General features: G+C 42.3%; 1 protein-coding gene and 1 long non-coding RNA gene across 5 annotated transcripts in view; one reads left to right on the top strand and one right to left on the bottom strand.

Moving 5' to 3' along the window:
• LOC128413756 (uncharacterized) overlaps positions 1 to 27984 on the top strand; it is a 60445-nt gene that overhangs the window by 15381 nt on the left and 17080 nt on the right. For 2 of the 4 annotated variants that reach the window (XR_008330436.1, XR_008330438.1), the window contains exon 3: positions 7799 to 7858. This is a non-coding gene — a long non-coding RNA (uncharacterized LOC128413756). Of the gene's footprint in view, positions 1 to 7798; positions 7859 to 15524; positions 15621 to 15903; positions 15965 to 27984 lie in introns of those variants that run through there. The other 2 variants (XR_008330439.1, XR_008330437.1) reach the window with 2 other exon arrangements.
• On the bottom strand, positions 54 to 15474 carry PPIF (peptidylprolyl isomerase F). Its single transcript, XM_053388165.1, has 6 exons — positions 15040 to 15474; positions 11364 to 11394; positions 9257 to 9345; positions 5691 to 5787; positions 4649 to 4724; positions 54 to 2263 (listed from the first exon to the last, which is right to left on the bottom strand). Exons 1-6 carry the CDS (start codon positions 15472 to 15474, stop codon positions 2128 to 2130), a joined length of 864 nt encoding a protein of 287 aa, XP_053244140.1. The 3' UTR covers positions 54 to 2127.

Here is a 27984-nt window from a genome sequence, read left to right as displayed (position 1 = left end):
AACTTTTTTGAAACTTTAGTATTATTTTAAAAAAATAGAAAAGAAACTGGCCATCACTTTTTACAAAAAGGTATTTAATGACCTTACACATACAAAAACGAACATGTAACAAAAATACCAGTTATTGATGCTCGACCTAAGCCAAACAAGTTAAGATTGCTAAGCATTTCAAATATACTTCAAAGAATGCAAGAACAATTGACCGGAGGTATCCTATTTGTTTTTAAATTAACCTTTCACTGCATGCACGAGCCTAGTGCAAATATAGTATTTTCAACCTGCAGAGATACTACCTGCTATGGGAAAAACACTCACATCATAGAAGGGTATTCACATTTTATATAGTTACTTTACCAAATGCTCAGATTCAGCTCCCAATAGCCATTCACTATAATGAACTTAAAAATTAAAAAGGTAGATCTGGTTAAAAAGAGCCATGCAAGGTTCCCCGTTTCATTTTCCCCTCAACAGAAGCCATGTGCTATCCACAAGCAGGAGCCAGCTCCAAGAACACACTTATCAGCTTGTTTCAGCAGGCCATTTCAGAGTCATGTGCAAGCACAGGGAATCTCAGGATGTTTCAGCCATCCTTCCTTGCTCTGTACCTGTGACCCAAAGTTCATCACTGCTGGCCTGCAGTGAATTTTGAACACACCTGAGAGAAAGTGACAATGCTACCAATTATGTGGGTCACTTTTCCTGTGATTTAGGATACACCTACACCACAGAAATTTGTTTAACATCCCCCCTTCCCACAGGGTGCCATAGGAATTTGTAGGATCTGTGATGGGGATGAGAAACACTCACCCAACATCAAAAATTATTTGACGGTGCAGTAAGGGAGACTTATGATTTAAAATGGTGTTAGTGTAGATATATCCAGAATATGGACCAAAGGGCCTCCTTATCGTTTCAGTATTTCTTCCTAAATTCAGCTTGCTTCAGCTGAACCTTCCAGTCCTGTAACTCAAGTGGAGACTGAAGCAAGTTAAGTGGGAAAAATAATCCACTGCTTCAACTTTTCCCTCCTTGCATGATTCTATCAATCTCCATAGCCTCTCTCAGCTACTTACTCTGGTTTTAAGTCAAAGCACAAAAAAATCGTATTTAATACCAGCTCTTACATAAATCAGACCTACTATATTTGGAACACAGTGAGATGCTATCACAGTGGATCCATCACAGTAGAGAAAGACTAAATAATAACAATAATAAATCATTATAAGAAAGACCTTCCCATGCTCCATTTAAAAAGTTCACAGTTGCATGTCATGTAGGTATGGCTATTTCCTTTCAGAATGTCTGGCTGATCTGGTAACATGCTCCCAGATTCAAATCCTAACAGTAGCATGTCACAAGCATTACATTCTAAGCAGTCAAAGTAGTTATTAGTTAATTCTGCCCTTTGTTAAAAGCTCTAGATGGCCCAAGACTGGAAGAAATTTAGAAGTAGGAAATCCACCGATTCCACGTACTTCAAGTACTGGTGTACCCTTGCATAAAATGGATCTTTAGCACCTTCTGTTGTATTTGCTCAGTAGGGGAGGGGAGAGAGTACTGTTCATTAAGTTACCTTGATCAATCAGCTGAACTCCTAAGTCACATCAGTTAATCATTTAGCTACCCATATTCTGATGGCTGTTCCACAGATGCTGGAGATCATACATTAATACATTCATTTGAAATAGGAGAGTTCAAGTTCAACCAGACCACAGGATAATCTTTAACTTGTAAGAAACTTAGTTACTCCCCACTCTAAGAATCTTGTAAGATTCCCAGCTCAGATTATAAGCTACTTCAGAGGATTTTTAGCAGACCTTTGCTAGCAGCCATTGTTCTTGTATTTTCCATTATAAAGCACTGAAGAGAACCTTCAGTGTAACACTTAAATAAAAAGTAGTACAATTTAAAAACAAAACAAAAAAACAGAATATGGTCATGTGAGATCAAACGAATTTTCCAAACTGAAATTCTTCATATACTTCTATTGTCCTTGATCATGGCTCAGCAAGGAGTTAGTATCCTTATCGGTAAAAAGTCTTATCCAGATGAGAAATGTGCAAGTAATAATTCACGCAAATTCCTTGTTTTGCATCAATGATTTGCCAGAGGCTCCCACATCTTGACTTATTTCAGCTCGCCACAGTCAGTGATGACAATCTTCTTTGAAGGCTTCCCGCTTTTGGAGCCAAGGCTCTCGATTTTTTTCACAATCTCCATCCCTTCCTTCACGTGGCCAAACACAACATGCTTCCCATCCAGCCTGCAATACAAACAGGAATAATGTGCAACGGCAAAAGAAAATAGCAGTATGAATGGGAAGGAATCTAGAATGAGTTGACTTGAAACATGGGATAATTTTCTTCTTACTGAAAAGGTTTTATTCCATGCCAGAAACACTTAAAAAGAAATAATCACACCAAACCAGGAGGAAGCTTAGCAATCAGCTTGGCATTGTGAAGCCACTGCTGTTAACATCTAATCCAGGGATTCCCAAACTTGGGTCTCCAGCTGTTTTTGGACTACAACTCCCATCATCCCTAGCTAGCAGGACCAGTGATCAGGGATGATGGGAATTGTAGTCCAAAAACAGCTGGAGACCCAAGTTTGGGAAACCCGGATCTAAGCAAGCTAGAATTACAAACCATAAGCTTGAAGTGATTTTGACACTGTTTTGATGTGGCATAAAAATTGACAGATATGGCCACCACTATGCCTCTGTGAGGGCTCTTGTGCCTAGAGATGGCATTTCTGAGCAGATGGATGCGTGGACAACCTGTAGCTCAACCCTACTGGTGTAGCACTCAGACAGTTCAATAGTTCTGAGTTCAGGGTAGTCCAAATGGGCTCTATCTCAGCTTCTGATCCAACAATCTTTGCGAAGCTCTACTCCACTTCTTTCTGGGGTTGTGGTGCAAGACTTTTCTCAGACTAAAAGATACCCAGACACTCTCAGTCAAAGGCTTAAATTTGGGTGGGCTAGGAAAGACGACATGCTTTTTCCCATGAATACATTTCTTTGGAGAGATGTACTATTTCAAAACTAAATTTAAAGTGGCCGTGGATAGGCTGGAGCATCACAGAAACTTGGACAAGGTAGCTTTAACTCTAGAATGTTCTGTGAGAACTGGACCGTGAAAAGAGGGCACTGGGCTTCTACACAAACGTTTTTTGCACTGACACAGGCTGATGGATAGTGTGAGACACGATTTAAAGTCTGCATATTCAATGCAAAGTTATTTGACCCAGCCCTTAGGAGAGCAGGTAAAATACCAGAGGTCTCCTGTCAAATCCCAAATATGGCATTTAGCCTAATCAACCAAACAGTTAAGGCTCAGAACCTGACATGTGCTAAAGCTACCAAACGCCAGCAAGCAACTCAAGGCATTTTCATTCTTATATACTCATTATGGGATGTGTGTTAGTCAAAGTCACTCTAGCCCTCTAGCACTCTCTGACTTGCATATTGCGTTGATTCACCACATGTGACGATGGGAGTGACTTTGTGCTCATTAAGTGTTTGACTAGCAGGCAGGAAAACATGATGCAGTGCTCTGCCTGTTTTCCTCCAAATATGCATTAGGCATGTAGGAAAGTTACGTATGGGAGACAGCAATGCTATCTACTCGTTGGCAGAATTAAGTAACAGTGCTGAGGCTTGTACTTATCTGACTCTTCTCAGTATGTTGTTATACAAGTATATATTTGCTATTCCTATTACAGGTGCACCAAAACGTTTATAGGCAGAAATGGAGCTTTCTAGGGATTGGGGTGAATGTTTTCTAACCCACACGTCTCCTTTGTAGCCTTTATACTGGCTTTTTATGGCTTTTTTCCTCATCTGCTTTTGCATAACATGGCATCACCCTCTTTCTGAATGGGACCATTATTGACAATTAACAGATGAGTTCTACTTTACGTTAAAAAAAATCTAATCCTGTACTGTTTAAGGTATTCTAATTTAAAACCAGAGCTTACAGGAAGCACTTGAGGAGGAGCTCACTTCTAAATGGAAATTAGCCGGAGCCAGTGCAACAGCTTTTGTCGTTGTTGGCATCAGTATGTCTCGAGAAATAATCGAGTGTGTTGCTGGGAGTGAAGTCAAACCACTGCAATAGCAGTGTCCTTTCCTGGGGCACAAGCCTGGGCAGTGTCTCTGGGGGTCCTAGGCTGCCCAAACAACAAAAACCCCCTCTTGGCCTCACCGATGTGGTTCAAAGGAAAGCAGAGCAATACATTTGGCACCAGCTTGGCTGCAGAAGTTGCCAGAAGGAAGCGTACAAGGCGCCATTCAACTGTCTTAGGGACTCCACTTTGGATTTATGTAGGATTTGCTACTTAGCCTTTTCTTCTCCCAAAGATATCCCACAAGGCAGAGGTGGTTTAGGATCAGTTTTCCTTCTCCTAGACAGGCTACCTTCCCAGGTTGATGATCCTCATCTGCCTCTCACTTCCCTCTAAAGCAATGGCTTAACTGCTTATTTAAAATGTATAAAGCTCCTATAGGGCATTTTCACATCCTATACAATTCCATTTGCTTCCATCATGCTCCTTAGCAAGGAACACAAACATTTGCAATTTGCCAAGCTTTGAGAAAGCCTAGTTACAAAAACAAGCCCTTCCGCATGTGTGTTTGCAGAATGCTTACCAATCAGTTTTAGCTGTGCAAATGAAGAACTGAGATCCGTTAGTGTTGGGTCCAGCGTTGGCCATTGAGAGAACACCTGCAACAACATCAAGACAGCAATGTAACATCACTGTACAAGAACACAGAACAAAAAAACCTAACAGGCCATTCAAGGAGTTTCTGCATGAAGCCTCCTCTTTGTTTTAGGTCCTGCATTTGAAAAAAACAAGAGAATGCTATTCCACCGAGAGTTCACAAAACATGCCATTGTAAGCATGCAGTAAAAAGATCTGATATTGTACTGGAAGAATCAGACACTGGCTCTGGTTTATGAAAGAATTTCCGCAAGAGGGACCAATTAATTCTACCCCCTTTGCCAGGAATCCAAGGTTACCTCTTCTCACTTGTCTATAAACAGGCTGACTCTATTGCTTTTTGACAAACAAATCCTAAGCTCAGCTTGGCAAATGGCAACACCACACACACAGCCTATTCTAATTAAACAATGTAGATGTTAAAAGGATGAATAGCATATCCGACACAGAATAGCCTATCTGAGACAGAACTGCAACTTAACTACTACTTTTTGATGGGGTAGTTCTGAGGATGAAGGGAACATATGAATATTGCCCTGTGCCATCTCTTTCTTTCGCTATTGAACATGAGGAACAAACTCATGCAGTTTTGAGCTTTCGGAAGATCGTGGCTGTCAATTTCAACACAACTAATAACTGACAACAGTTTCAAATTACCACTACCTGGCTATAATATGGCATTTTAATTATGCTTGTTTAAAAGCTCTGTCCTAGAACTTGAGACTTAACAATACCAATGCAAATAAATCTTTATCAGATTTCCATAATCTGCTTCAGACATTGGCGTGAGGCCCAGAAATGCCCTAGTCATTCTCAGAAGCTGGTCTTCTGGCTCATGAGCTTACCATACAATCAACAACTTCAACATAGGCTTGGAAATTCAAGTGTAGGCCTGCCCTACCTCCACCATCCCTTTCTGCAAATGGAACATGCAAAAAAAAAAATGTAAGAAGGGAAACTTTGCTTACCTGGTCCAATATGTTTAAGGGTGAAGTTTTCATCAGGAAACCGACTACCATATATTGATTTGCCACCTGTTCCGTTGTGATTTGTAAAGTCACCACCCTGGAAGGGATACAAGTTTTGTCAAAGTACATACACATAACAACATATGCCTGTTCTAGCTGACTAACTTATGGCCAGATAGTACATACAATACAAAATACTGTATTTAAAGTGGTTTTAAACATCAGAGTTGCTAGTGCCGCAGGATGGTTAGGAGAATGACCTACAAATTCACACTTCAAATCTCACTTCAGCCTTGGACTCACTAAGCCAGGCATAGGCAAACTCAGCCCTCCAGATGTTTTGGGATTACAACTCCCATCATCCCTGACCACTGGTCCTGTTAGCAAGGGATGATGGGAGTTGTAGTCCCAAAACATCTGGAGGGCCGAGTTTGCCTATGCCTGCACTAAGCAAACCTCTACCCTTTGCCTCCCACCTGCTCCAACAGGAAGAGGAGGCGATAGGATGGGGGCTCTGTTAAAGTTTCCCCCAGCTAAAAGAGCCCCGAACCCCACTCCTGCTTGCATGAGAGGAGCAGGATCATGGCTGCTCAGTTGGGAAGTGCGAAGCCTGCCCTTCCCAGGGGGACTCAGGGTTGGCTCCGCTGGGGGCAGGAGCTCATGGGGCTCAGCTGTGGCAGTTTCACCCAGCACCTTGCTGGCTGGGGCCAATGCAGCTTTTTTTCATCATCACAGTTTATTGCCACACCGTGACGTCTGGCTCGCAATACACTGCGATGTTGAAAATCCAACATCATCCAGCCCTAGCTGTCATCATTCCTGACCATTGGCCAAGCTGGTTGGGGGGTGATGGGAACTGTACTCTAACATCACCTGGAAGGCAACAGGTTGGGAAACGCTGGCCTAGATTAATGCACCTACAAGGACTTTGGAGCATCACACAACAACAACAACTTTGCACCCCAGGAAAGATCAAAAACTGCTACTGAAAAATCGCATGCTTGGTTTGTTGTCACAGGGTCGCTGCCGTCATGCCCCAATGAAAAACTAGTACACTTTCATTTAGAGGAAAAAAGGTTCCTAAGATGATTAACAGTGGGTTATACTTGGAAGGAACTGGGAAATAATTACATCAATACCCTTGGTTATACCTGAACAAGTGTGAAAGCACACCCTATAATTTAGGAGCATTTAAATTGTCAAGGTTCAGTACCTCTAATTTTGCCAATTAGCTACGTCACAGTGACTTCACATTTTAGTTATGAAGTGACAGGCATTCCTACTACGAGGATAGAAGATGAATGCCACAATCTTAAGAGAGGCTTAAGATCAGGTGCCTGCTTGGAGAACTTTACATCATAGACTCAAAATATTACTCCTAAGAATCTGTGGGAAGGAGATAAGAGGCAGGAGTTAGGAAGAAGCTTGTCATAGCTACTGTGACACAAGCACCTACTGACAAATATTCCTTCTGATTTCAACACTATGAAGGAAGACTATTTGCATGTAAGAACTATTCTTTCCCTTCAACATCACGTCCTGCAAACAAGGAAAATAGACACTTTGGTGGCAGCCCATCATTAAACAGCTTAAATATTTGTCCCTAACCCGTCACCACTGTCAGTCCTATGCTGCCTTAGATGAGGAAGAAAAAGTACGCAGCTGTGGAAGAAGGCAACATTATTCCAAAAAAAAAAGGAGGGGAGAAAGGTTTAAGGCTTGAGTAGAACAGGAACACAGTCTTGCTTCTTTGCAGATTGTTTGGTTTCCAAGAATGTAATTATTTTAAGGGCTTTCATCTCAAATGCATTCAAAAGCATTTGGCTACATACATAGTTGAAATGCACCCACTATGTACAAGAGGAAAAACCACAATTCTCTAGGCCACAGCAAAGAAGATACTCAGATTTAACTTTGTCTCCTTTCTTTAAATCTAGGATATATAGTGGGGAAACTGGTGCCTCCTTCTGTTGTTGAACTGCAACCCCTATCATCCCTAACCATTGGCCATGCTGACTGAGGCTGATGGAAGGTCCAAGAAGATTTGGAGGTTCACAGGTTTTCCACCATTCTGGGTGTAACTAAAATCCTTTGTGCCTTATTTACAGAAATTTGGGACACATCTGCATCCAAATTAGAAGGAACTGCCACCTCACTCATGCTACAAGGTAAACAGTTTGCTGACTAGCTAATTTAACTGCAATTATACAACAAAAATGTATACTCTTTCCAGGTTTGGTGTAGTTAAAAGACACCTGTGATATTTCTCTTTCAAATATTTATTCTATTAATGCAAACACTAATGAAGATTATGATGTCAGAGATCAAGAACAAAAGATATACTTGCTGGTTTTTCTCCTACCAAAGCTCATTACAATTCCACACAAACAGTCAGCCCTTTTCCTAACAAATGGCCCCTTTAGTGAGACAGCCATTTGTTTTAGCAGAGGTAAAACAGACTAGGATTGTTTTCATAAGGCTCCCCCAAAGCAAACTGGGCAACACCTGTTATTTATTCATATTAAACAATGATTTTCTAAACATCCACAGTACCAACTTTCTAGATGTGTAAGTCTTTTCAGATGCAGTGTTGAAATAATACTCTGATATACCCATTTCCTGCATTTGAAATGCCACATATTGGCAGAAAACACTGCACCAGAGATGTAGTTAACAAACAGCACCCTATCCCCAAACATTGCTTAAACTGCTTGTGGAGTATAGAAATCGTGAGTATAGAAATCGTGGAGGTAAACACAGGAAAGGGAAATATTGGGATCTGCCTATCTCTTCATTTAACTTAATTTTAACTACACCAATTACAGCTTCCAGACTTCACTGTAAATTGCAGCTTTTAAAGTCCGCTCTTCGCCCTAGTGAAATTCACTGCTATTTGCTCCACCACCCAGAGGTCCTTGGAGAAAGGACACAACAGAAAACAAAAGGAAGTAATTCATTTCATTCCTTTGGAAATGAAGGTGTCATGCCTGTTTATTTGATTGTGCCTGGTGGCTGGAGGACAGCACTTTGAGCAGTGATTTTCCTTTAAGTCCTGGTTTAGCCAGTGGTTGACAAAGTAACACTCAGCCCGTTTTCTACCTCCCTTTTATTTTGATTCGCACGTCTGTCTGCCTGGACTTACTTTCAGCAGATTGCCATAAAGGACCTTCTACATATTAAATCCTGACCCTGATTCAGATAGTCTGTGAATGATTTAGCAACCAGGTTATCCATGAACATGCAAAGTGGATCCCTTCTTATAGAGCTGAACTCCTAAGACAGACAACTCTCCACAGCTGGCTGAAAGAGTTTACCCGCAGAAGCTGTCAGTTTGCCTCCTGTAAGATGCTAGCTCCGCCACCCAGGTATACTGACTTTCTGAGAATTCACAAGATTATTACATGGCAACTTGACAGCTGCTACTGCTGCTGAACACAGGGATACAATGCAAGAACTTTCCAGTGCTGCAGCAAAGGCTTTTCCTGGAAATTGCATTTCTTCCAATTACACCTCAGCTGCTCTTTCAAAACTTCAAGTGGCTTAGTAGAAACCTCCAGTTTAATTACCTGGCACATGAAAGAAGGAATCACTCGGTGAAAGGTGGATCCTTTGTATCCGAAGCCCTTTTCTCCAGTGCACAGCGCTCTAAAATTTTCTGGGGATGGAAAGGGGAAAAGGCAGCATTGTTACTAACAAGGAAGCTTGACAACCATGGCAAAACACTTTGTACAGCTATACAAGCAATGAAAACACAATCCATCCAACATAGAGCGTGCTTCAATGCAATATTCTGAACAGATTTTTAAAAAGATTTGGGGGGGGGGATTATACCAGGGGTGTGTGCAATGATTCCTACATTTACTATAAACCTCCTCCTGCCACTCCTGGTTGCTGAGATTTGCATACCTGAAATCTGTAAGGGCAAAAGGGCCTTGACATTTTAGGCATGCAAATAGCTGACATCAACTCTGTGCAATTTCGCAAGCTTCAACGGAGCTTCAGCTTCAATGGAGAACCTAAGGAAAGGTGGCAAACTCATGTCTGGACTATACTGCTTCAGGTTGTGGTGGGAGGCTGACATGTCTGAATGTACACAGAAAATCAGGGAGAAAAGGTTATTCCAGGTAACGCTTCTCTCCAGGGCACTAGTTTTCCATATGCATTCCATCATGTCAATCCCCAACTGTAGACCCCAACTCAGAAACAGGCTTACTACCTGAGGGGAAAACAGGTTTTGGGGTGCAATGCTGCACCTTGGCACTCAGGCCTAAAAGGATGCCCACGGCACCCTGTTCCATCCCTCTTGCACAGACACTTCCTGCACCATACACTAAGGCAATTCTAGAAGGGTCAGGACCAAGGCATCCCATGAAGAATGAAGGACTGCAGACAACAATGAGTTGTCAGCAGAATCCTAGTGCATTTGGTGGTAATATTTTAGGCATACCATGAAGCTCTTGATCACAGTATTGTTGCTTATTCTTAAATATACTTGCCAATAGTGCCAATACATAGGCACTATACAGCTGGGCTGTAATTACCCTTCTTGGAAATTCTTACTTGCCTCTAAAAAATTTATAGTTGCTATGATTTAGGGATTCTTTGTCTTCTGCAAGAGGGAAAATTATGCAAGCACACTGACACTCTCCATTGTGCGCAGGAAACTCTTGCATGTGCAGGATTCAAATATAAAAAGATGCTGGATTTGGCCCAATATTTGCACAAGCTTATCATCTTAATGTATTTTTGCACAGCTAAAAATCAACAGCAATGAAGTGATGATGGGCACACAGACTCACAGAATGATGAGAAACTAGGGCTCACAATTACAGCTGCTCAATTAAACATGTACCGGTAGATCTACATGAACTTGATTTAAAACAATCCTACACATGTCTACTCAGAAATTAAATCCCATTGAGTCCAGTGAGGTTTACTCCCAGGAAAAGTGGATATAGGATTGTAGCCTTGGTCACGTCATGAGTTTCTATGAAACAAGGACGTGAGTGCATGTTCATACAGATAATGTTCCTTTAAAGCTCCATGTCCAAGCAACCCCTTTTTTGCTCCAGAGCTTGCCCCATGAAAACCCTCTCTTTAAAGCTCAATCAGAACAAACTGTAATCCACAGAAAACTTGAATTGATATTTGCTCCAACTGAATGCTAAAAGAGCTGGTTTTTGCAAGGAAAGCTTGGGGCAAAAGAACAACAACAACAAAAAGCAGCTTGGACACAGAGCTTTTAAGAGAGGACATGTGCCTGGAAAGAGCAGGGCAAAAGGCAAGTGTGGATAAGCAAACACAGCAAGAAATGAAAAGATCAACATTGGGTAGGAGCAGAGCAGAATCAACAGAATTATTCAAGTGAAAACTCAAGTTTATGTAACATATGAACTTTGCTTGCTCAACAATTCTCATAATTTTAGGATTCCAAAAAGTTGGGAGTATATAATACACAAAACCAAACCTGGAAAGGATCTGTGCTACAAACAGGGAAAATAAAGTTAAAAAAATTGATCTCCTTTCTACTCCTTCCCTGCAACCACCTTGTTGACTATAACTTTAAGACACTATTTTTGTTTCGGAAAAAGCATTTCAATTTTCCTTCATTTTCTTACCAACATTACATAACCCTGAAAATTCAATAAGGAACTGGCAAAAGTATTGTCTTACCTGCAGTCTTTGGCACCACATCAGCTTTCAGCTATTAGGAGGAGAAAGAAAGAGAGAGAGAGAGAGAGAGAGAGAGAGAGAGAGAGAACACATTATCCAATGTAATATAAAATATATAATCCATTCTTTAAAAAAACAAAACAAAATACCACAGTATTAGCTAAAAGCAAAAAGATCTAACCTGCACCAAGTACCAACTTTATAATTCTATGAAAAATTAGTCAGTTCAGCAGAATTACTAGAAACCAGAGCTACACCAGCATTCACCAACTTCCAAATTCTCTGACACATTCAGAAAGCCTATTACAAACAGCCCATAATTAAAAAAAACCCCAGTAGTTTCGGTTTGAAACTAAAAAGGAAGGGGAAGGGCAAAGGGCAAGAAATCTCCATGTGTGAAGATCTACACACACAGCATAGAAATTTCACAACATGGAATTTTACTGCATCATCAGTTTTTTACAATTTTACTCCTTTCATCAGTTAAGTACTGTAGATTGCACTGGAGAAGGAGTTGTTAAAGATGCTTGCAATTACAGAAGAAGCAGCCCTAGCTCAATGTATAACTTTTTTTATTCTGAACACCCTTGTCTGTGACCTGCTTGCTTAGCATCATGTGATGTTGTCTGTGAGTCTACTCACAATCACCTGAGGGTGTCATTAGGTCAATTTAATGACACGGGGTTTAACACTCATGGTTCTTGCAAGTGATCCTGCATGTAATTGCTTGTAGGAAGATTACAATGGAATGCTTCTCCCACATAACCTTCCCAAGAGATTCCCATATGCATGACTTGGCAAGCATTTAAGATCATCTTCTAGAAAGGTACATGGAAAAAACAAAGGAGAACCAATTTTTATACAATACCATCTCCATGTGCATATAAGCTTAATCAGATCACTGACAGTTACTTCAAGTGTGAGCTGCTCAGACTTGCAACCTACAAGTGTAGCCTATTAACATTTTTTTTTATCACACATGTCTGCCTTCCAACACGTCTGTGCTTTTGGGAACCTCAAATTTGTGAACATCGGATTTGGGGCACAGAGATACTATGGAGTAAAAAAGAATTGGCTCTCAAAAAGCTTCTGCTCCTGTTTATGTGGAAGTGATTTTGACTTGTCATGTGCAACCAGGCTTAGAGATAGCCTGAACATTATAATAAAGGATATCTCAGAAAAATTATTAATTGGATAAAAGTTACCGCACCTATTTGTCTTTTCCTATCATCTCCATAAATATCCTTGGAACAATTTAGTGTGATCAGATCATGAGCAAGCATTTCCACACCGCAGTATTTGTACTACCCTTATCATAAAAGGTATAATGGGCATACAACGTAAGAAGAGCCTGCTGGACCAGGCCAAGGGCTTGTCTAATCCCACATCCTGTTCTCACAGTGGTCAACCAGAGATGCTTGTGGGAAATTGGGGAGCAGAACATCAGCACAAGAGCAATCTCCTCTCCTCTGGTTCCCAGCAGCTGGTATTTGGGAACCTTGCTGCCTCTGACTGTGGAGGTAGAACACAGCCATCATGGCTAGTAGCCAGTGACAGCCCTTTTGTCCATTAATTTGTCTAATCTTTTAAAGCCATCCACGTTGGTGGCCTTCACTACCTGTGGGAAAACGAGTTCCACAGCCCATTTGCTGCATGAAGACGTGCTTTTATCTGTCCTGAATCTCCCAACATTGGATGCCCATGAAATCCAGTGTCAGATGGAGAAAAACTTTTCTCTAGCCACTCTCTCCATGCATAACTTTAGACACTTCGATCACGTCCCCTCTTGCTTGCCTTTTCTCTAAACTTAAAAAATCCCAAATCCCGCAACCTTTCCTCATAGAGGAGTTGCTCCATCCCTTTGATCATTTTGGCTCCTCTTTTCTGTTAACATGTTGACTCAGATAGGAATGATTGCTTTGTCTGAAAAATCAGCGGGGACTTGGATAGATAAAAGCATGGCCCTAGCTAGTACAACATATACTTCACTCCTATTTCCCACAAACACTCAAGTCCTGCAGTTTGCGCCTAATATTTTGAAGATTATTTGGTCCGAAAGAAAACATCTTACTTGCTTCCCCTATTCATTTTCTTTAGGACCAACATTGCAACTGTGTTTCTAGTGTATGTAAGATTTGTTGTCCAATAATCCCTATTGGAATATTAAATCAAAGACTCCAGGTGATGTCAACAATAAGTGGAGTTAAGTCAGTGAGGGGAAATAGCATCTCTCTTTGGTGTACCTGTGGGATCATTGCTATACATCCTGAAAAGAGAAGGACCCTGAGGTCTCCAAGCAATACATGAGGGACCAAAGACCTTCAACAACTTCTTGTAGCCTGTCCAATACAGTTCTCCCCCAAATTCTATTACACAGATATCACTTTCTCTATTACTCTCAATGTAAGCCACTAAATTAAGCTCGCCAAAAGAATTCATTTCAGACTAGCAGTCCTTTTGGGGGAGGGATTCTCTCCCCCAGAAAAATCACCTTTAGAATAGATAAGAATTCACAATTCTAATAAAAATATATTTCCCATTTGTAGGGCACATGCCCAAACCTGAACTTAATTAATTCCTGATTAAGTTGTCTTGACACAAATATGAGTACATGGTTTGTTCCCTACTATCTCAAATTCAAAAGGTGCCATCCTATGGCTGTGTCAAGCTCTTACAGCAAAGGTTATGCAAAGAAGGGTTCTCTGTAGTTGCCAAATGTTACAGAATTCCCTTTTCTCTGGAGAAATGCCAATATCTCGGTTTCTGCCTCCAACAAGTAAACTTCCCTCAAGAGAACTCTGCTGAGAAGGAATGGGGTTAACTTTCATCTTGGAATATACATACTGTATTGGCATCAACAAATACATCAAAAGGGGATGAAGGACCCATATTTTCATCAACTAAATCCTTAATTTCTAAATAATGTTTACAGTCCATTTGCTTAGAACAAAGCAGGTTGATTTATTCTAAGTAAGTGCCCTTGGCTCAAGGAGACATCCCCAAAAAGGCACCTTGAAAAAAGCAATGAATAGTCAAGGCTACACTCTTCAGTAGTACAAAAGCTTAATGCGTATTCTCTAGGTTGCTATCTTTGGGGCCCCATTTTTTCCCTGAAGAAATTCAACAATCTGAGTTAAAGAACTTTCACCCTGTTTGTTTTATAGACACAAGAGCTTTGCTGATAGGGAGGGAGAGGGCGTCAGCCCTAAAAATATTTAACAACCGTATTGTAACAAGCAGACTGTAAATTCAACAGGTGGTGACTTTCTTGCCTGCTCCTTGCAAAGTGAGAAGAACTCCCTTCCAAGCTGCAGAGTTTTGATAAGTGTCAATGGATCCCTTACACAACAAAAAAACCAGCGATGTCTGTTAACAACGCTGATACAGGCAAAGCTAAGCCCCTGACAGTATAACGGTTAGAGAATTGGATATGGGGGCACCAGGGTTCAGATCCTCACTCAGCCATTAAGTTCACTGGGTGACCTTGGGACAGCCACCGTCTCTCTGCCTAACCCACTGCTCCTGGGAAGAAAAGGCGGTCTCCAAATGCAATAAATAAATAAAACAAGTTCGGCTGCCCTCCCCGAAACGCTCCAAGGGCACCTGAGGGACGCGGGAAGGCGCCCACCCCGCGCCCCCCGCTTAAAGAGCCCAGGGAGGAGGAAGCGGCGCGTACCTCCAACACGACCCGGCCGAGGGGCTGGTTGTCCGCTCCCACGTCCAGGTAGACCAGCGGGTTGTCGCTGTCGCCGTCGTCGCGCTTGTGGTCGCTGCAGGCACGGCGGCAGGCGCGACTCAGGGCGCCCTCGGAGGAGACCTGCAGCAGCAGCAGCTCCCCGGAGGCAGCGGCGGCCCGGCACTGCTGAGGCTGCCCCAGGAGCAGCATCAGGCGGCGGGCAGAGCTGAGCGCCAACATCGCGGCGGCTTGCCGGCGCGGAGGAAGGAAGAATGGAAGGAAGGACGGAGGGACGGACGGGCAGGCGGCACCAAGCAAGCAGTCCTTCTGCGGTGGCTGGAAACGGAGCCAAACTTCGGCGCGGTCACTCAAAAGGCGGGCAGGCAGGCGCGCGTGCGTCTCTGTGCGTAAAAGCGGCCGGAACTGAACAGCCATCCGGCGGGCTCGGGCCCTTTTTAAGCGCTTCCTCCGCCTCCGCAGCGCCCCCAGAGGCGGGAGAGGGACGCACAGAGAGCGCGGCTGCGTGAAAGGCGGCGGCAACGGCGCTTCATTCTTCGTGGCTGATTAAGCGCTTCGCCAGGGTGGGAAGCCCGCTTCTCCTCCTTTTCCTCTTCTTCCTCCTTCTCTCTCCCCCTTTCCTTTTCTTCACTGCTACTTCCTCCTCCTCCTCCTCCTCCCTCACTTCAAATACGTGTTTTTTGCTCAGGCGCTCAAATCCCTCCTCGGGCGCTTTCGAAGGTCTTGGCGGCCTTTGGCAAAAACCCTGCGGTTGTAAAGGTGGAAGGGACCCCCGGGGGTCATCTAGTCCAACCCCGAGCAACAAAGGAATCTCGGCTAAAGTAATCCACGACAAGTGGCCATCGGCCCCGCCCCCCGCTGCTTATAAACCTCCAAGGAAGGAGAGTCCTCTCATTTACTGCCGCAGGTTTGTTGTGTGAGGATGAAATGGGGCAAGAACAAACGAACAAGGACACCCGAGGAAGCCGGTTGCCCATTACTAAAACAAGCGCCTTTGCTCACCCCCTTAATGTAGGGCAGAAATGGGTGGGAGTGACAGCAGGTGCTGATAATGTAATAGTAACACACAGGACTTTTTTTTTTTTTTTTAAGTCGGAACTTGCTAGAACTCAGTTCCTGCATCTCCCAGGTGGGAGCCATTACCGTTATAAGAGAGCAAGGGAGGCGTTCATGGGGACCTCCAGCACCTCTTTTTCCGGAAAAAAGCACTGGTAATACGTTATTATCATTATCATTATTATTATGTGCTGTAAACAACAATAACAAAAAGTTAAAAGCTGTACAGAAGGTGGGCTCTTACAGTCTTAAGTTGGGCAGAAAACTAAAAATGGCCACCGTCTTCCTAGGGCTGCCAGCATAAAGGATTTTTTTTGGGGGGGGGAAGCATAAATGTAGAGATGGGGCACCAGTAGCTCTCCAGCTTAGGGCACCAAACTGTTAATACCAAGTAGCCCGCAACAATATTTTGCCAGATAAATTGTGGGCCGCACATTGCCTTTTCACTCTTTTGGGGTTGGGCTGGAGCAAGGCCAAAATGTGACCCCCCCACTTGCCCTCAAGCTGCCTTCCCGAAGCTGGCAAAATGAGGCACCTCAGGCTCCCCATCTCTGCCTTAATGCTTCATTGAAAACAATTAAAAGCACGGGAACTTAAGACTTTCAAGCCAAATGTATTCAGGCTCTTTTTTTACCGGCAAACTCTTGACCTTTTAAGAGCTGCCTACCTGACAGGCAGAAAGTCAACTGGAGCAGCTTTTTCAAGGAGTGGTTTTGATGTATTTACTTAATTTGTGTACTGTGTTGTGGTGGAAAGCTCAGAGCTTATGCCAGAAGAAAAAGATGGCAGCTGAGGGCCACATCCTTTAGACCTTTGGTGCTTTGTCCCCACCACTCATGATTTATTTTTTTAAGGACTGAAGGGAACAATGGTCTTGACTCTGTGCAGAATTGCTTTCCTTTGTGAAGGGGATGTTTCCTTGTCTGCTTGGAGATTTTCAGGCATGACTAGGTTGGTAGTGGCTCTGCATTGGCAGAGCGATGGTGTGGTATAAGGTGGCAGTCAGTTTCTCACTAGAGTGGGCGACACTGGCTCTGCACTGGACTGAGTGGCAGTCCAGCAACTAGGAAGCCAACACAGACATGAGCAGTCTTACTACATGAGCCATTTCATGAAGGTGAGGGGAGAGAGACTTTGTGCTGGCCATCAGACAATGGCTTTTCCCACCTGCCTTACCCCACCTTCCAGCCCTAGCAGCCTTTCCCAGATCATGACTTTAGGAACAGCAGAAGCAGCTGGGAAGAGAGAAGGTCAGGGAAATTTAAAAAAATAATAATTTTATAAGTTGTGTGTCTTTGCTTCTCAATTTGTATTGTGTTATGCATGGTGACTTGCTGTTATTTTTAATTGATTATAGTTTAGAAATTATTGTATTGAGTGAATTTCCGTTTAATTATTATTTGCTGATAATAATTTGTATTGTGTACTATTGCATTCTAATGGATGGTTGAATATTACTCTATTTGATATATGTTTATTTTAAAGTTATGTTTTATGACATTTCTGTGTTGGATCAGATTGTTATAAGGTGTGCGGTGTTTGTGGTTTCTTCAACTTGTGAAATTGTAAATGAAACTCTCAAAAGGGTCTAGCCAAGCAAGAGGCCCCTATAAATGATCTCTTCCTCTCCACACCCCTGTCATCATTGAGAATATCAAATCATGTCAACAATCCCCACCCAACAGGTGGGAACCTCCCAGCTTGCCTATTTATTTTGGTTTTATGTACCTAATCAAAAAAGAAAGAAGGGGAAGAATTATTAACTATTTCTCCATTTTATGCAGGAAAAAAACCATGCTGTGTTTTTTAATTGTTTAGCTAATTACATTGCAGTGGTTTCCCTTGACTCTACTATTTCCAGGTGAAATTATTTACATATACTTTCTCCATTCTCAAGGCTATGCCCAGAGCTGACCGAACTGTATATGAAGATTTTGTGAAATATACAGTGTATAAAAGCTGATTTGTGCCTGTCATCCTGTGCCTGCCAAGAATGCTGTGAGGGTTAGACAAGGTTGCAAGAGCAGTGCTTCTTGCTGAATTGGGGCTGTGCTTGCAGCACATCACATATAGATCATATATCAGACAATTACTTGTCTGGGAGTTGTGGGCTCTTTGTCCCTGTGAGAGTTGACTGTCTGATTGACGCAGCCCACAAAGTGTTTAAGATGCTTTGGGGAAATGTCATGAGCAGACTAATGATATGTTATACGCTAGTGTGAAGAAGCACATAGTTGAGAGTAAATAGTTTCTAATCATCACATGATATATGGCTGCAGTCATTTAAATATATAAGAGCCAAAGCCGATAATTATCTGTTGTGATACAATGTTTATACAGAGAATAAATAAGTGAAACGTTCAGGGCTGTTTGTGACACAGCTGTTTGTGACGTCATGCATTTTCAGAGCGCTTCACAAGATGTTCCAAGTGCTAAAGCTCTTTCATAATCTTTTCAGTGATTCCTCTTCCTTACCAAGGTAGTGATATGGAAATTAGCCATGTAGCAACTACGTTCCATTGTTATAAGCTGCCTTTCCAAATAATGGAAAGTTTCATTCAGGGTTTCCCAAACTTGGGTCTCCAGCAATTTACAACTCCCATCATCCATAGCTAGCAGGACCAGTGGTCTGGGATGATGGGAATTGCAGTCTGAAAATTGCTGGACACCCAAGTTTGGGAAACATTGATTTAGTTTCTTGTGCATTGGAATGACCAATACCCAGCCATCCTCTGTGCTCAGGTTACAGGGTTAGGCCTGAGATCAAGGAACACTTTTGAAATATGTTTCTTAATTTTCTAATTACTTATAAAGGTTGACTTAAAAATAGCTGGAGACGTGTGTTCCATATATCAGAAAGTTGTATGTGAGTACAAGATGCATGAATTCTAGGGAAGGTTCCAGAAGCTTTGCTCTGTGTAGCTCTTGAGCTAATATTTAACCAACTTCATAGTCAATGTGTATAGGAAAGTACAGCTTTAAAATGGTCCTTATGGCAAGGACATCTGACACACTTGGGTCAGGATTGGTGCTTTCAGAGACCTTTCTAGCAGTTTGTTGTTGTGATTCGTCAGTCTCTTCTTTAAACATGTAGTTGACTTCATTGCCCCTTTCCATTTTTAAAAATGTATTTTAAGAAGTTTTTTTATCAGTGACAGTGACAAATTTCATGTATTTTAAAACAAGAACTCCACTGTTAGTTTTGTTTAGAAATTATTTGATAGTCTGCTTAAATGTACGTATTTATATCAGTGCCACATCAGAGTACTGTACTGATACCAAAATTACTAGAGCTTTCCTGGGGATATGGTGATTTATTTATGTCATAAAATTTGATTGTAAAAAACCTTGAAGCAGTTTCCAAAAAGAATTAAATAATTATAAAATACAGTTAAAAGCAGCTATTTAAAACTTTAAAATTATAATCGGTGATAAGCTTAAAAAGGGTTAACACACGTGTAAACATTCTACATGGTAGGCTTGTCTGAACAAAAGTGTTTTTAGCAGGCACCCAAAAGAGTACAGTGAAGGTGGCTGCCTGATGATAAAGATTGTATGGAGTTTGCCTGCTGTTTTGCAAATTCAGGGCATCAATTAGGAAAAAAATAGACATTGGTTCTGAATGGGGGCTCCTTCACTATGACCTGTTCATTGAAAATTCACTCGGATTTGCCAGCGTAAAGCCTACATGGAGATTAGACTATTCCCAGTCTTTATTGAGCATTCATTATTTGTTTGCAGGGAGGTTATACAACATTGAGGATTCATAATGGTTTGCTTGTGCAGTGTTGACAATTCATTTATCCATCCTTTTTCAGTGCCTTTTCCCATTTCTTCCCGAACCACAAAAATTCCTTTTAAAAAAGCTCACTTTCAGGAGTAATTTGGGTGGGTGGGTGGCATAGCAGAACCAATACTGCTTACCAGTAGGGAGGAGGGTGATAGGACCATGGGGGGGGGGAGGTCAGTGCTGTGCCCTCCTCACCAACTGCTGTTGAGTGCTTTAATTCACTTTTATTGCACAAACCTAAATTTCTAGTACAGTATGTACTTAAATCTCTCCTGCAAAACACTGAGAGTCTGAAGGTGACCAAAGTCTACATTGCTTTTGTAGTCAGTATTGAGGCAGGTAAGACATGGCAAGAGATGCTGGCTCTTGCATGAGTGGAGTAGCAGTGATGAAGCTCTGATGTCAGGGAGGAAGTGATACAAACCAGGGAAGTAAAGGTGTAGATGAGGTTCAGCAACTTGAGAGCCGCTCCCGAAAGGTAGCAGGTTTGAGACTACCGTTCCTGGATCTGGGGTGGAGGGAACAGTGACAGAGATATGAAAGATGTGCAATATGAAGCCTGTTGTACCTGAGAAGCATGATTCACATCTGCATTGTACTCTGCTTTTGAATGAAGAATTTTTCAAGAATTTCTGGAACTGTGATAAATTTTCCATATGCTTAGCTGTAGTGGCAGAGTCCATTATCATGGTGCACAGTTACTCATGTGCCAGAGTAGCCTCCCTTTGACTCCACAACACTGTCTGGTAGGAAAAGCCAGTCCGTTTCAGTTCTTACCAACTTTTAGAGGTGATTACTGGTGTTAATTGCGTCTTCCTGCACCACCCATTGCTCACATGGGTTCCCCCTCATTGATCAATTGCCCTTTTAGAAGAAGAAGAGGAGTATGGATTTGATATCCCGCCTTTCACTCCCCTTCAGGAGTCTCAAAGCGGCCAACATTCTCCTTTCCCTTCTTCCCCCACAACAAGCACTCTGTGAGGTGATTGGGGCTGAGAGACTTCAAAGAAGTGTGACTGGCCCAAGGTCACCCAGCAGCTGCATGTGGAGGAGCGGGTCAGTCACCCCAATTAACAGCATAAAAAATGGCACCACACCCCCAGACTTTGTTGTTGAACTTCAACCAACTTCAGAGGCTGCCCACTGCAGAAGTGACTATAGATGCAAGTCTTTGTTAGGTTAATTTGCCTAATGTAGGACTAGATAGTTTTATACTAGATTACGAGTGGATTGCAGCAGCAGGAAGAGATTATCATGGCAGACACCTGTTGCCATTGGGCTACTTTACGGGTTTGCACTGAAACAGCATGTTGCTGTTCATGGAAGGAACATAGCGCACAATTTATGTGAATATGCTGTAATATCGTTGCCGCAATACCACCGCAATCTCCGAGTGGTGTGAGATTTCAGGAGCTCACCTGGGGTTCTTGTTCCCTTTTGGGGATGAGGCACAGCAGAGTCTGTGGGGCCTTTGTGATATATGGTAGATTTACACATATATAGAACCTGGGTCTATGAGGGAGGGGTTTGCAGCATCAACACTCTAAGGGGGTCTTGCTCCTCCCATAGCTGCAGCCTTGGATTCAAACAGAGACCATGCATTGCTCTGCCTCTCTAGCTTTTGAGCTAGCTGCCTTTCTTCTATTGTGACATCACTCCTAACTTCTCAACTCTAGCTTTATCTGTTGTGGGCAGGGGACCCTACCAATTTTCTGTCTCTCACAAGCCCCTTTGATCCTTTAATGGCCCATTTCCTCAATGGCAATCACTTCACAAGGAAGCTAGCATGGCTCAATTCACTTTTAACACTATCTAGATCCGGGGATTAACCCCTCAAGCCTTTATTAAATTCTAACGCTTGATGAATCTGGGAATTATAGGAGCCTTGTTGTTGCTTAGTCGTTTAGTCGTGTCCGATTCTTCGTGATCCCATGGACCAGAGCACGCCAGGCACTCCTGTCTTCCACTGTCTCCCGCAGTTTGGTCAAACTCATGCTGGTAGCTTCGAGAACACTATCCAACCATCTCGTCCTCTGTTGTCCCCTTCTCCTTGTGCCCTCCATCTTTTCCAACATCAGGGTCTTTTCCAGGGAGTCTTCTCATGAGGTGGCCAAAGTATTGGAGCCTCAGCTTCATGATTTGTCCTTCCAGTGAGCACTCAGGGCTGATTTCCTTTAGAATGGATAGGTCTGATCTTCTTGCAGTCCATGGGACTCTCAAGAGTCTCCTCCAGCACCATAATTCAAAAGCATAATTCAATAGGAGCCTAGCATCCATAAACTTTTAACACTGTGCATGTGGTGGTGCAAAGTAGCAGCTCATATCTGCATTGTGGGGATGAGCAGAGGAAGCATGTCTTCCCTTGTGGATAATTGCCAAAATATGTATATATGTGAATACATTTTCTAAAGCTTATTTCAGGTCTAATGGGCAGGATCCACTGAACCAGTTTAAGCATGCCCAAGGTTGTCTTGAGTGTGCCTACGGGCACATTTCTTTCTTTCTAGGCATGTCCCATGTCATGCCATAAGCTAGTTTTGAAATTCCTCTGATTGAAAAATGTTTCTCTGTGTTATATGAAGGGCTGCTGTTCAAGAAATACCCGCCCAAAGATTATCTGGGCACTCAAAACTTTTGCAGCTTCTTTGGATCCTGGCCTTACATGACAAACCAAGAAAAACCTTACATTAGCTTAGGTTTACAAGATGCAGCTCAATTCTGGAATAAAAAACGATGTTTACTATTATGTAACTAGTTATATGCCTAATCCAAACTGTGGGTGATGTTCAGCATTGTATAGCTTTTGTAAACAGAATAACACAGCATACTGCATGGTGAAATGTTTTGAGACAATTTCTAAATTATTTTCTCCAAGGAAAATATTTATTTATCTGCTTAGGGCGCCGTGCCAACCCTTGGCTGGCAGCAGATGGGACTGATGTAATGGTGCAGTGCATGCTGCATGCGCACAGCCCCAGAGCGTCTGCAGGATGGGATGGAAGGTGTCCCTTTGATGTGCCAGCTCCCAGGCTGTTGCAGCAAAGAGGCCTAGACTGGGCCCACTGCTGTAACGTGATGGCAGCAGAGTCCACACAGGATCCAGTAGAACCGGTGGTGGCCCAATCCCAATTCTGAAATCCCCTGTTTGAGTTGCTTCTGCTAGGAATGCCCTCTTTGAGTTGCTTCTGCTAGTGGTAGCTTCTGTCCACTATTGGGCAGGCAGAATGGGGCACTGGCAGTAGCTGGCAGAACCAGGTAGGGCTGGGAGGAGAGACATCTCCAATCCCACAGCAGATCGGGGTGGGGGGTTGGATTGTTCTGCCAAATGAGAAATCTAGCTTTGGCACTATCCCCCAAAGTTGGCGAAGAACTTTCAGCCGTATTCTTTCAAACCATTTTAATATTTATTTCTCTATATGGTGTACCTTGGTTTTTAAGAACTATTCGGTTTACAAACTCCGCAAAAATAGTGTCCTGGTTTGAGAACTTTACCTCGGTCTAAGAACGGAATCCAAACGGTGGAGGGCACCGGCAGCTGGAGGCTTCATTAGGAAAAGTGCGCCTCGGTTTAAGAACGGACTTCCGGAATGGACTAAGTTCGCAAACCGAGGTACCACTGTATGTATAACCATTTAGAACATGCTCCCCACCATGCAGAAACTAAAACAGAGCTCTTGATTCTTTAAAACCAAGTATGCAGTTAAATTTGCTGAATTATTAAGTTAACAATATTAAGTTAACTCTGAAAGTTGCATTTCACATGAGATTAGTACACTTCTGTCTTGCCTCTCAGATGACAAGCCCTAAAATCCCGAAGCTTGGGTCAGCCTCTCACTATTCAGGATGTTGCTTATTCTGTTCTAAAAAGGTATCGGATTGGCTTCAGCAAATCTCACAAGACACCTTGTATAGATACAGACCGTTCCTAATTTTATAAATTTCATTTCCCACCTTAATGATGTTTCTTGGGCCCAAAACACTTTGGAGTAAGAAACAACTTGTGGTAAAACTGCAGCTGTTCTGGCCTCTTCCAACATCAGCACCACACACACACAGAGTTTCTGGTCAATTTGCATAACCAGTAATCAATGTGGGAAGAGGAAGTGGTTCCCTTCCTGTGTGAGGTAGGCTGTGAGTGAGTGTGTTTCTTTGAAGCTAGAAACTCTTGCAGCATTTTTGAAAGGGTGTATTGGGAACAATTAGGAATCATTCTTCCTCATCCCTCAGAATTTGATGAATGGCTATGAGCCTGCTATCTGTTACTGGAAAGTCAGTAGAAAATCTAGTACTGCATCATGCCCAACATATTGCACATAAAAGAGCAATAAAATTGAGCGGCACCTATATCTCAGAAGGAACCTTGACTTACATAACTTTGGCTCCAATCCTAACACCAATTACTTGAGAGCAAGCCTGATTGAATTCAATAAGACTTACTTCTGCATAGACATGATTAGGATTGTGCTGGAAATGTTGAAAGGCAAGTCCAATAATCTACTCTTCCTCAGCCCTGCAAATTTGATTGAGGACTATGATCCTTCTACTTGTTACTAAAAAATCACAAGAAAATCTAGGACAGATAACTCCCAACACAAAAAAGTACAATAAAATATAGGACTGCTCAGAAAGAAGCAGACTTGCATAAGTAAATGTTGAAAGGCAATTCTAATTAGCCACTCTACATAACAATGTCTGTGGAGAAAATTGCTACTAATTTTTATACTGACTGTATCAAATGCTATTTTTCCAATTGTAGAGGGAATCTTATCTCACAATAATTTAGGTCCAAATTTAAATCCTTAAGCTGAGTTTTCAAAAGAGCCATGCCAAATGGAACAAAATGTCCTGAGGAATTAATTCTCATAACAATCACCTGCCGAGTCATGTGGGAAAGCTGTCTTCTCCCATGTGGCTTTTGCACTTCTGTAATTTGTGTTTTGAGTTCAGTCACGTTGGATGTTCTCAGTGTTTTGGAATTCAGGATGCTAAGAGCATTATATAATGTATGAAAACTCAGAGCTTTTGTGATTGGTGGATTTGGCTGGTTCTAAACTAACCAAGGTTATGCTTAAAATTCTACAAGGAAGGCTCAAGCAGTATGTGGATCGAGAACTCCCAGAAGTGCAAGCTGGATTTAGAAGAGGCAGAGGAACCAGAGACCAAATTGCAAACATGCGCTGGATTATGAAGAAAGCTAGAGAGTTCCAGAAAGACATCTACTTTTGCTTCATTGACTATGCAAAAGCCTTTGACTGTGTCGACCACAGCAAACTATGGCAAGTTCTTAAAGAAATGGGAGTGCCTGATCACCTCATCAGTCTCCTGAGAAATCTCTATGTGGGACAAGAAGCTACAGTTAGAACTGGATATGGAACAACTGATTGGTTCAAAATTGGGAAAGGAGTACGACAAGGCTGTATTTTGTCTCCCTGCTTATTTAATTTATATGCAGAATACATCATGCGAAAGGCTGGGCTGGATGAATCCCAAGCTGGAATTAAGATTGCCGGAAGAAATATCAACAACCTCAGATATGCAGATGACACAACCTTGATGGCAGAAAGTGAGGAGGAGTTAAAGAACCTTTTAATGAGGGTGAAAGAGGAGAGCGCAAAATATGGTTTGAAGCTCAACATAAAAAAAACGAAGATCATGGCCACTGGTCCCATCACCTCCTGGCAAATAGAAGGGGAAGAAATGGAGGCAGTGAGAGATTTTACTTTCTTGGGCTCCATGATCACTGCAGATGGTGACAGCAGCCACGAAATTAAAAGACGCCTGCTTCTTGGGAGAAGGGCAATGACAGGCCTAGACAGCATCTTGAGAAGTAGAGACGTTACCTTGCCAACAAAGGTCCGTATAGTTAAAGCCATGGTTTTCCCAGTAGTGATGTATGGAAGTGAGAGCTGGACCATAAAGAAGGCTGACCGCCGAAGAATTGATGCTTTTGAATTATGGTGCTGGAGAAGACTCTTGAGAGTCCCATGGACTGCAAGAAGATCAAACGCATCCATTCTTAAGGAAATCAGCCCTGAGTGCTCACTGGAAGGACAGATCGTGAAGCTGAGGCTCCAGTACTTTGGCCACCTCATGAGAAGAGAAGACTCCCTGGAGAAGACACTGATGCTGGGAAAGATGGAGGGCACAAGGAGAAGGGGGCGACAGAGGACGAGATGGTTGGATAGTGTTTTCGAGGTTACCAGCATGAGTTTGACCAAACTGCGGGAGGTAGTGGAGGACAGAGGTGCCTGGCGTGCTCTGGTCCATGGGGTCACGAAGAGTCGGACACGACTAAACGACTAAACAACAACAACAACAACAAAACTAACCAAGATAATTTAAGAAAAGTCCAGGGGCTTAATCATTCAATAGAAGTGTGGTATAGAAATCTCTGCATAAATTAAATTAATATCTACTTGCACATTCATTGGTGCATAAAGAAAGCTGGTATGACTTTTTTCAAGCGCCTTTAACACTTGTGCAACAGACAGAAATTCAACAGGCACGTATTTTCTCAGTATGGAAGACACAGCAATGTCACATCATTTTCTTGTTGAATTTCTATGTCTTAGGCAACTATTAAAGACACAGGAAAAGAGAAGATTATAACTAAAATAATTCTTAAAAATATGATCCGTAATAGTGATTGCTTTCTTTTTATCTGCTGCTATGCTAATCAATATCATTAACAACTTTCTGGGTTGTGCTTTGCTATACCATAATTTCATCTTCCCTTTTGCCGCAACAAAGTTTGATAGAAATACATTAATTAGATAATCAGTTTTAAGATAGGGCTTTACAGTAACATCTTGGGATCACCTGCCTTTCAGAGGTGAGATATCCACTTCAGCCAATAGATTTTGAGTACCATGAAAGGTGCCAAACACATCTGAGCCATGGGGCACAATCTACCAGAAAGAAATGAAGAACTGTGCAAGAGCTTGTTTCCTAGTGTGGTGGGATGTGCTAGTTCTCCTTTGTGGGTACCAGTCTGGCAAACTTTTATACTGCTTAACAAAACAAGCCCTTCCTATAGGACATCTTTTGTAGTTGGAACTGTGTGAGAGAATACTTTAATTTGGAACTTGCCCAATCTCACATGAAAAACATCAATTAAAAATAGGCCTCAATTAGACATTTCTGGGGAAAGCAGCACCTAAAATTGTGTGCTTGCCTACTTTCTACAAGGTAGTTCTGCTTGCATCTCAATGTGCAACCTCTATTTAACAGAAATGACAATAGCAGAAACCAATGTATGTCTGCTTGCTAATGCCAGCTGTGACACACTCATATACCCTCCCCAACTGTCTCTCACCAAGCTCTTTTGATCCTTTAATGGTTAAAAGAATAGTAAGCAGTGTATTTCAGATACACATTAACACCACGACTGCACGTGCCGATTACCTGGTTACCTCATAACCTGTTCTCCAGGTACTGTCTGGTGTGTGTAGGTTAGCACTTGTAATTCAAGAGTGCTCACTGAACTAATTAGCAAGAGGCCTTAGGCATTCACAGGTTATGCATCATCCTCTCATTTACCCATAAAATGAGGTTGCACAAAGGAAACTATAGACTAATAAATGAAAATAAATACTTTTGGAATCCTTTTGTTGGTCCTCTGGTTGTAGGCATGGGAACTTTTAGAACAAACCAACCTGAAAATTTAAAATGTAGGCAGCACTGGCCTAAGGATGTTTACTTCAAATAAAGTCCCAGTGAGTTCATTGGCATTTCGTTCCTTAAGACTGCAGCCCAGTCATAAGCAGGTATGATGCACTAACTTAAAGTCCCTTGAAATAATAGGGATGGTAGCCATAACTGCTTGTGTGAGTTCTAGGCAGTAAGTACTACCAGAATGAAACTAAAGTCGTTTGTGGGTTTCCAGTTTCTCATTGGGAACTCCCTCTAACCAGCTTTGGCTTCCTATTACCAAACTTACTGCCGATATCCTTGAGGTAAATCACAAAAGAGTCTCAAAAGATTCCAAAATGAAGTACCTAAACTGAAGTAAGCAACTTTTTAAATTTCTTTAAAAATGAATGTTCCTTAACACAGAGACACACGAGACAACCATCACAACT

Source organism: Podarcis raffonei, chromosome 5 (genome assembly GCF_027172205.1).
Source record: "Podarcis raffonei isolate rPodRaf1 chromosome 5, rPodRaf1.pri, whole genome shotgun sequence".
Classification (NCBI taxonomy): domain Eukaryota; kingdom Metazoa; phylum Chordata; class Lepidosauria; order Squamata; family Lacertidae; genus Podarcis; species Podarcis raffonei.
Note: the sequence above shows the minus strand (reverse complement) of the source record. Positions and strands in the feature narration are given on the sequence as shown.